Consider the following 10,470-nt stretch of genomic DNA (forward strand, 5'->3'; position numbering starts at 1 on the left):
TGTACTTTCAGCTGCAGTTGTACAAGTCCCCATTTTCCAAAATATTTAATTTTGTTTGCTATTCTAGAAGTATAGTGTCATGGATTTTATTGAACATAACGTTTCATACATGTGCATGAGAAAAGTTATGGGCTTGATATAGCTTCATGAATTATGTTCAAGGTGCACTATGTTTGGTCATAACAAGAAGCATTCTTGGAAAATATACATTTGCTTACAATAGTGAAATAGAGTATTTGAAACTTCAGGTGTTTTGATTGTTAATATTTATACATGTATGTATGAGCTTTGGGTTTAATATGGAATGACAATGTTATTGTTCTTTACACAGAAATAGAGTTGTAAATCAAAGTTAGATTATTAGAAAAAGCAGAGGACGCTTACCCTACCGGTGCACCTAGTCCATGCTCCCAGTTTTTAGTGGAGTCCGAGTTGCTCATTTACTTTTGTTACTTTGTATGTATGATTTTAGTTGCTTTATGTTCTTTGTTGTGTATGTCTGCACCTGGTCCATGCTTCCAGTTTTTAGTGGAGTCCGCGTTGCTCATTTGCTTTTGTTATTTTGTATGTTAGTTATTTCATGTTCTTTGTTGTGTATGCCTGCCTTCCATGTTTGATCTTTGTCCCTTGATTACATTCTTTTGATTACCGCTATAAACTTGGTTCCCTTGATTATTCTTTCATACGCCATGTATATTGACCTAAATGTTGTAATGTTTGTGACTAAATTATTCGGAATGTGAATGTGTTGTGAGGGAAAAACATGAAACAAATAGTTGCAACACAGAATGCAAATGTTTGGATACAGTTTATTTAATAAAACCAGCTTCGTTCTGAAACTGTAGAAATGATCGTTATGTTCACTTGGTGTATTATCCTTTTGGAAGTACCTTTACTCTTGGATAATGATATAACGAAATAACTCTTTACAAGTGAATTGGAAATTTCCTTTTCGTTGGAAACCAATTTTTCGGGTTGCCAAATCAAGGAAAATCCCAAAAATGACACCCAACGAACAATTCACAGTATGTAAATTTATAATTGTAAGAAGGATAGGTATCCCTCGATAATATAAGTCATTTCCGCTGATGAAGCAAATGTTGTTAATCCTTACACGTAAAAATAAATAAACACAAACAGTACAGTACATCATGATTAAATTCAGATGTTTTTACGAGTGGTTTATAGTAATACGCTGACACAAATTTTGAATAAACATACTGTGCGGTTGTACAGGTAGATGATTAAAATAAAAACTAATGCCCCGCCCGCTAAGTAATGAAAAAAAAACCCAAAAAACTAAAACAAAAACAAAAAACAAAAACAAAATACAAAAAAACAAACAAAAACAATGTCTTCCTCTACTTTTTTTGAGCAAATAACTAAACCTAACTTGTAAGAATTCGCCGACAATGTCTAGTTAAAATTCTATTGTTTCTTATATACACAAATGGATTTTCCGCAGTCATTGACAACGATAAGTGACCCGTCTGTATCGTCATATACGATGCTTTGTGGTCGGTTTATACCATGATTTAACGCAACGATCCATTTATTTGAATGATGAGGAAGCATATAAATTTTGTTAGACAAATCACATGACACATAAACGTTGTCTGCATTGTCACTGGTAACATCTGTAGCTCCAAACAACCCAGGGCAACGACTGATTGATCTTTCAAAACTATTCAAATCGAAAAAATGCACCATTTCCGAATCCTGCTTGCAAGTAACTAATATTTTTATTTTATGGATGCACAATCTTAATTCGTTTGTAATAAAACAGTAAGTTCTCTTTGTAATTCCTTGTCGGGAAACAATCTTCAGACCTTTATGTTCACAATTTACAAAGAATTCGTTGTAGAAATAAACAATACCGAAACAATAATCGCTTAAATCAATCAATTTTATAAAAGCAAGTGTATCACTTTTGCTTGTGTCAACTAAACTAACAAAACGGTTCAACGTAATTGCCAGGATTTTGCTGTCTACAACAGCTAAAGAGCAAGGTTTATGATTCAGCTTTAATTTACTTTGACGATGCCCTGATTTGTTGTAAATGAGTAGTCGAGGATTATTACGTTCACCAACGGCTAAATATCCATTTCTTAAAATGGTTACACATGAAAAAAAGTATTCCCGATCAGAATCATCTAGTTGAAACGAACTATTTAGCTTAAATTCATGAATTTTATTCCCTTTTAAAGTTTTGGAATCTAGACGTTCAACATCAGTTAGTTTGTCCAGCGTTGTTACTGAAGCACCGAGGATATTATCACTTTTTGGGTCAGTAATTATCTTTAAAGACATTAATTCAGAAGATATTGCCTTTTCATAGAGTTCCGTAGAAAATTTCGAACTTTTTGTTGACTTTTCCTTATTTTGACATTGTTTCTGGAAGCTTTCTATATCTTCTTTTAACTGTCTCTCTGCAAGAAAGAAATAAATGGAACTTAAATTCAAATTTCGAAATGTCTTAATGCCTTCCATTCTTTTGGCAACTCCGTCGTGCAACGCTGAAAACCCCTCGTAATGCTGACGTACTTCACGACATTTTGACTCATATTCTTCTTCAAATCGACATTGGATTGTGTCTAAAGAATCCAATACTTGCTGTATTTTTTGTTTCTTTCTTTGAACATTTTCACTTATTAATGTTCTCTTATTTTCAAGTTCGGCTAAGATTTGTTGATTTTTCGAACACGCATTCTTTGTTAAGGCAAGGATGCCCTCCATCTTTGTCATAGAATCAATTTCAAAGTTGTATTTCTTTTCTTTTGTGAACATTTCAAGTGCACATTTTTGATGTGATCGGTTACTACATTTTCTACAACATGGGGTTTTACATGAAGTGCAATAATGATCAATTGGGTATTCATGATTGCTGCATTCTATGGACCAATCGGATAGAACATTGGAAACTGATTGAAATTCCTCAACGGTCAGTAATGAGTGGTCTTTGGTTACTGTCAGAATTTTGTGGTATTCATAGCACGATAAGCAAAGTCGTTCACGGCAGACAACACACCAGTATTTACCATCATTATTTCTGTCCAATTTAGAACATGGATGGCAATCTGTTTTATCATCATCCATATTTGACTCTATCTGAAGTGACAAAAATAAAGCATTTTAATTTTCAATTAGGTTTATTTTCAGTTGAATAAGTCATGGAGATTTTACCTATTCTATCTTTTCTAGAAACACCTGCCGAGTTGCAAAAAAAGTCAATGGAATAGACGAAAGAGAAAAGAAAATTATGACACGTTGAACAATCTTGTAGCAACAAATTCCTGTTCTAGGAGCCTAAATATAAGAAGTCTATCGCGATTCAAAAAGTCTGCGCAGTTACAGCAAGCTCTGGCGTAACGTATGAGTTGTGATATGATAACTCCATACGCAGGTGCTGAAGGGATGTTGCCGAAGATGAAAGGATAGTTGACAACACGGAACGAAAAGTCATCGCATTTGTTGTATAGTTTGGACAATTTTTTTTTACTATCGATTTCTAAGTGTAGGTCAAGATATGAGGCTGATTTCTCAGTATCGGTAATATTCTTTACCTCAAGTTCTTTAGGGTAGATACGATGTAACAAATCCACAAAACTAGGATTATTTAACGATAATACGTCATCTACATAGCGGTAATTGAGATTAAAATATCTAGCTCAATGATGTTCTTTCTTTTGGATCAGATTAGTCTGCTCATAAGAGTGAAGGAATAGGTCAGTAAGTAGAGGAGCACAAATTGTTCCCACTGGAATGTCGACTGTTTGTTGAATAACACGTCCACACTGGACAAATATGTTGTCGATTAAAAGTTCCAGCATTCTGAAAATATTTTCTGTTGTTTATTTGGAAGATGATTTGGATTATGAGGAATCTGTTCCAAGAACTATATTTTTGTATATAGGTGTACCATCTTTTTCGGAGAAACAACGATGTATAATATTTTAGTCGGGATTTTTACTGAGTATAGAGAATAGAAGTATAAAGTGTCAGAAATCATAGGTTTTAATGTTATTATATTCTGATAATAATTTTGAATTGAGGGTCTCGAATTTTCCCCATTGAATTAGTATCACTACCGGAGTAACAAGTGTCGTGGCAAGACTGGAGACCCTCTTTGACAGCTGTGAGTATAGAAATTAAAATGTTTGAAAGAGGTTTAGTGGTACATTTTGCATATCCAGCTATCTAGCGTTGTTTGTGTGGATTCTTAGGAATCCAGAACATAGACGGTGAATCACAATCATCGTCTATGGTAGGGAGACCAAAAGAGGATAACGCAGATTGATGGTTTCCCACTATCTTTTCTTTGGAGAGTGTAGTGACAATATAGGCATCATCACTGCTATTATTTTCTACGTTTACCTCTGAAAATAAACATTGTTGTACGTTTTGCAGACAAAACCAATTTTATTTCAGGCTTTGTCTGCTGGTACTACAACATATGTTTCATTTGTAGACTATGTTTCTGCTACATCACGATCTTTGAAAACTGATATAGAAATGACGCTCATTGACTTACTTGAAACTTTCATACGTTTCCAAAATAAAGACCTCACGGCATTTACCCACTTTGACAGAGAACCAATATCTTCTTCTTCTCGTTTTATCAAATGTCTTGCGTAGTCCTTCACGGCATCGATCAGAACTTGTTTCCTCTATTCTGTGATCAATTCGTCAAAATGAAATGCTATTGATTTTGTATATGGGTGTTTCTAGCAGCTTTATAGACTTATTACACCATGAATGTAATAAGTATACGTTTTGGACCTGTCTATATACTTTTGAATATGAATTTACTACTTATTTTATAGAATACAAAGCCCGCGAACGTTTTTGTTAATCAATAGTTTGGTTTAGCCATGTTTTTACAAAAGACTTACAGCCACCTCGTAACAAATCAAATGGTTGCTTTCGAAGGGCATATTTCATACTAACGATTTGTTTAATTGATAATTAAGTAAATGAAAGAAAGTATTTGAAAATACTAAAAGTTAAAAAATAACATTTGTTTGGTTGACAAAACAGTGTACTTAAGGTCTATAAATGATAGTGTTTTCTATAAAGGCCTTACCAAATTAACCAAGCCGTAGGTTGCGAGGATAAGATTCAAAGAAATAAGTGTAACACTTGAATGTCTGAAATTCAAAACTTTTACAAAATTGATGTCAAGTACAAGCCTTCGAAAAGTTATATAGTCAACCGCTTTTCATAACTTTCTTGTGCACCTCTCCTAAAGCCAACTGCCTTGACGATACATTTTGTTGTATTTTTATTCAAACTCCATGATAAAAAAGTTAATTAAGAATGTACAGAAACATGCAAGATTTTCAAGCCTTTTTGAATGAAAAAGATTCAATCTGTAGAATCTAAACTAAGATATAAAATACAAGTGCACTACATAGAATAGCTCTTAGCTAAGTACACAAGAGTTCTTTACTTTCATAAAAGTTATTTGAAGATGTTAATAGATGTTTTGCATATCCAGTTAGCCTTTAGTCTGAATAAGAGAGGGTACCTTCTTAGTATTTTAGTAATCAACATCTGATAAAAATATATGGGTCCTAACAATTGTCTGTCTTTAAAAGGATTTGTTTTCTTATGACAAATATATTCGTTTTACTCTGATAAATCTTCAATCTTTAATCTTCAATAATCAAATTCATTCAATCAATAACATATTTATATTTGATGACAAAACATTTCTTTATGAGGCAATTTTGTCAATTATTCGTGTTCTAATGCTTACCTAACTTAAATCTAAGGTAATAAATCGTTTTGCGCGGCAGCGTTTTCTAATTCATTGTTTTTTGGGTTTTTTTTTTAAAAACACTGACTGACGTACCACCGTTTGTAACAACTACTAACTCGTTTGAATGTGTATCGAATGATACCACATGGAGTACCAATATTACTATTCTGGTCTATTGACACCATCCAACGTTTCCTCTCGTTGTTACATAGATATATTTTCCTACTATAACAACACGACACAAATATAATGTCCATTTGATCGAAAGTGACTCCATTTGCACCTAGCATACTAGGACATGGGCCGGTAGAATGTTTGAAGTCAAAAAGGGAAGTATCAAACGAATAAACAAAACGCATGTTCATCTTTGCACAAATAATTGTTCGAGATTTAGTAGCACACAAACTAAGATTATCAGTAGCACATGGATTGATCGAGACAACTTTTCCTGCTTTTGACAACACTTTTAATCCATTCTTTTCACAATTCACATGAAGCTTTTCATTTAAATATACAAGACCACAGCAATTTTCCATCACTTTTATTTCCGTGACGAGTTGCATAGATTTGCGGGATTTTGTCTCAACTATTCCTTTGATCTGACCAAACGTCACTGCAACAGTGTTTGTGTCGATAGTGGCTATTGCCCTAGGCTTGCTCTGGATTTTTAACTCACATACCCTAGAAGCAAGTTTGGTATAAATGATCAACCGAGGAATAGAAACCTCGTCTAATATAATATCCCCATTTGATACGACATTTACGCAGTTAATAACGGTTGTTCCACATTTTCTATCTACTCGAAAGCAATTCATACATTTGAAAATGAACATGTCATTTTCAGAATTTCTCGTGTCGTCGTTCACGTCTGGAGTCATATTCTTCAAATTAAGGTGATCTGTATTTTGTGACATTGATTCCTTTAAATTTTCCTGAACCTTTTGTGTATCGTTAACGACACTTTTTGAACATTTGATTTCTTTTGATGGTATTGATGCACCGTGATTCAGAGCCGACTGACATAAGGACGTGCTATATTCTTCTTCAGCCTCTATGGTTGACGAACCCGTCTCGTAATTACCAATATGAGTGAAATCTTGACATGGTTTATTATTGAAATGCAGCTCAACATTGAACTGGATATCCTGGGCAGCATCAATTATTCAGAAAGACGCCTCAAAGTCAATATCGATATCTTTCAATTTATTAACCTTACATTTTGTTTCAACCAGTTGAGCTTCATATTTTTTCTGCAAGCAACTCCTTGTCAAGTAAAAACTGATAAACAGGCGCTGATTTCGATATATCAAAGATGTTACAAGACTTACGTATTTTTTGATGTTTTTCTAAAAGGCGCTGAAAACCATTCCGCTCATTGTCTAACTGGAGTCGTTTATCCCGACACTGTTCATCAACTGCAGCAATGTGGGTGTCTACTTTATCCATTAATCTTTTAATTAATTCTTTTTTACTTTGCAGAAAAGATAAAACTTCCGACTGGTTTTTTTGGCGATGTGCTCCATGTTTTCGGACCTGGTTTTATGTGCTTTATTTACTAAATCAATCATGTGATCAACTTGACTAACCTTTTCACTTTCATTTCCTGTTTTTTTCTGCACTATCTCCAGAATCAATTACTGTGATCGCTTTCAGTGCATAAAATGCAACAGAGACAATCATGACCAGAACAAAAATTAACGATCGGTTGCTTGTGGAGACGGCACGCAGAGACGACTTTTGTAAATACATGAGATGCTTGTTCAAACTCATCAATATCAAGTAACAAGTGTATTTGGTGAATGTCAGTACCTTATGATAAACAGCACAACGGTCACATAACCCATCACAACAGAATGTACACCATTTAACTGCTTGCAATGTTTTCCTTAACTGTTTACAGGGCTGTCACTTCGTTTCGGCCATTATAAGACAATATTATACAATGCTTTGATAGTGATGTACTGCATGTTCACATGGCGTTTGGTTAATTTACAATCTTTAAAACAATATCGTAGTTTCATCTACAAAGGTGCCCTGTGTAGGTCCGCGTGTTAAAAGAATAGGCCTGCAGCAGCGCTAAGCTTGTCGTAAAAGGGGACTAATTAGTGCTCAGAATCCTAGCCGGGAGCTAGGGCGCTCTGCCAACAGAGCAACTGGGATGTGTGCCCCAGGTGGTGGAATGCGGTACCCCTGGCGTGTTACATGCTGGGGTTGTCAGGCTATAATACGGAAAACCTGACCGCAAACCATAGTGGTGCACCGTGTTGGGAAAGATGCCACGTTCCTGGCACGTTAAAGAACCCTACTGTGGTATTCGATGGGAGTAGGAACCATAGGGCTCCGCCACAGGAGGCTAAATTGCCCGACCCTACCCATCTCTCCATATTTCCAGTGGCAATCAAAATTTGTCGACCCCATTGTCCTTGTGTCCCATCCCTTTTTCATTTCATCATCATTTCATGTTCATTTTATCATCAATTTTATGTTCATCGTCTGAATATAGCTGAAATATTGCTGCTCGGACGTTAAACCCCAACAAACAAACCATCTACAAAGGTAAATAGTACCGTCTACAAATTTGTTTTGGACGTAAATAAAACTGTTATATTAGAATATATGAGACAAAGTAAGATATAACTGAGCTTCCGTAATGCGGAGCTAACACGAGCCAGAGTTGACACATGCAAAAATAACACTTTTCCAGTAGTCAGACTTGTCTGATCCGGAATATATACATAATACTTTTATTTACAATATTTACCAAAATATGCAGTAGAAAGAGACTTCATTCAAGACTGTCTTTTTCTTTAGAAGAAATGCCCCGTGGGGGACCGAGTGTCAAAAGAATAGGCCTACAGTAGCGCTAAGCTTGTAGTAAAATGCAACTAAATAGTTCTCTTGTATGTCGTTCCGAGTGGTAAATATGAAATATACAGATCTGGACCACTGCCAACACCACTCCAAAGAAACCGTACTTCTGTTGATAACTTCCCAAATTCACATGCATATAATTCAAACTACCTCAACAACTTAACAAAAGATTCGTCACTGGCTCAAATATTCATAAAACACAGTACCTTTTGCATGTATTGAAGGTTTTTCAATCAAGGTATTGATTGCTATTTTTACCCGCGTTACAGGTATTCGAACCAATACGAATCATGTGATGGTTAACATCGTAAGATACAGTTTAGATAAAGAAAAAAAGTACAAGTAAGAAATAACGTCTTGTAGATACCGTTACTCTTTAGATTATTCTCCTATCAATGTCTCAGTTATGAAATACTTCCTATTATTTTACCCCATTATAAAAATGAGAGAAATTTTGCTACATGGTTTTTAATTTGGTTTCTCCTTACAATACACTGACAATCATAATGTTCTAGGAACCTTATTAGTGCTCGGAATAACTCTAATAAATATTATTTAGATAAATGCTTCCATTATGGGCATCGATAAATGTCATCTTTTTTTAAATGCTACGTTTTTACAGAGGTTTGTCCAACAAAAAATCGGAAACAAATGTATTTACATAACCTCGATGACTACCTTTTCATTAAACCTGCAGATCACACAAAAAAATACATCGAAAAATATGTACAGATATTGGCGTCAGAAGAAAAAAAAAACTGTTCAGCATACTGACATTCTGATATGTTTAGACGTCCAGAATTTAATACACAACAAATGATTTCGACACTACCAAATGAAAAATTGGTCGACTTGAAACAACACGGAGTTGACCCCACTTTTACGTGCGTATTATTCTTGTGAAACACCCAACTTTATAATTATGCGTGGCTTAAAACCAATTTGTGTCAAACTACAGCACAGCTAAATTCACCACATTGGTATAGGGTAAATGAACTAAAAAACCAAATGATACCTGAAATCATTAAATAATGTCTTATGATCGATTCCGGTGTAATGAAAATAAACCAAAACAAGTCCCTGACCAATGACCTGAAAACGTTAATGATATCATTACAAAACAGTTTTATACACATATCTCTATTAACTGTATATTTACTTCATTAGAAAGTTTATTTTGAAAGAGTCATCAAGGGAACCAAAGTTTTAGCGGTATTCAAAAGAATGTAATCCAGGGACAAAGACCAGACATGGAAAGCAGACACACACAACAAGGAACATAAAGTAACTAAAATCATATATACAAATTAACAAAAGTAAATGAGCAACTCGGACTCCACTAAAAACTGGGAGCATGGACCAGGTGCAACCGCCGAGTTGCTCATAAAAACGATGAACTGCTCAACATATGATAAATAGAAACTAAACTTACCTAGTGTGTATTCGAGAAGTTTCCCGACGTCACTTGGCTGAATTTAAATGAGGACTGTAAAGATAAAAGTTTATTGTATCGATCCCAGTCACAGGTATGTATTATCATGAGATAAAATAGATTGTCATATTGATTAAGTCTATGCGTTGCCTTGCATGTAACGATAAAGTACTGACATGACTTATTCTAAATGGTTTTTTAAGAAAAAAGTGTGATAATTAAACATTCATATTCATTATATCGAATGTCGTCTTTTTATACAAATTACAAATCGTTAAGTTAATCTTCTAATTCTTTGTTAAAATGAATGAAGTTTAAGCGTTTTCCCCCTATACTTTTTATTTATTTAAGTTGCAGAACCTCTTAGATATCTATTCTAATATGACGTCTTCATATCAAACAGTAT

At 34.5% G+C, this 10,470-nt stretch overlaps 1 protein-coding gene across 5 annotated transcripts; it reads right to left on the reverse strand.

The window, feature by feature from the left end:
* Positions 1-789: 789 nt before the first annotated feature.
* Positions 790-10,143, reverse strand: LOC148628021 (uncharacterized). 5 transcript variants are annotated; one of them, XM_088583403.1, is made up of 3 exons: positions 10,065-10,133; positions 3,039-3,108; positions 790-2,429 (listed from the first exon to the last, which is right to left on the reverse strand). In XM_088583403.1, exons 2-3 carry the CDS (start codon positions 3,094-3,096, stop codon positions 1,429-1,431), a joined length of 1,059 nt encoding a protein of 352 aa, XP_088439529.1. In that variant the 5' UTR covers positions 3,097-3,108; positions 10,065-10,133; the 3' UTR covers positions 790-1,428. The 5 variants fall into 5 exon arrangements, with proteins under 5 accessions (XP_088439529.1, XP_088439501.1, XP_088439538.1 ...); XM_088583375.1 differs by having other exon boundaries at positions 790-3,108; positions 10,065-10,143; XM_088583412.1 differs by lacking the exon at positions 3,039-3,108 and having other exon boundaries at positions 10,065-10,129.
* Positions 10,144-10,470: the final 327 nt, after the last annotated feature.

This window comes from Perna viridis, chromosome 1 (genome assembly GCF_037379345.1).
Source record: "Perna viridis isolate PV_CMFRI_1.1 ecotype Kerala chromosome 1, ASM3737934v1, whole genome shotgun sequence".
Lineage (NCBI taxonomy): Eukaryota > Metazoa > Mollusca > Bivalvia > Mytilida > Mytilidae > Perna > Perna viridis.

Bases quoted from the DNA above. Each gene is read 5' to 3' on its own strand.
- LOC148628021 (XM_088583375.1), bottom strand. From the start codon at position 3,096: ATGGATGATGATAAAACAGATTGCCATCCATGTTCTAAATTGGACAGA.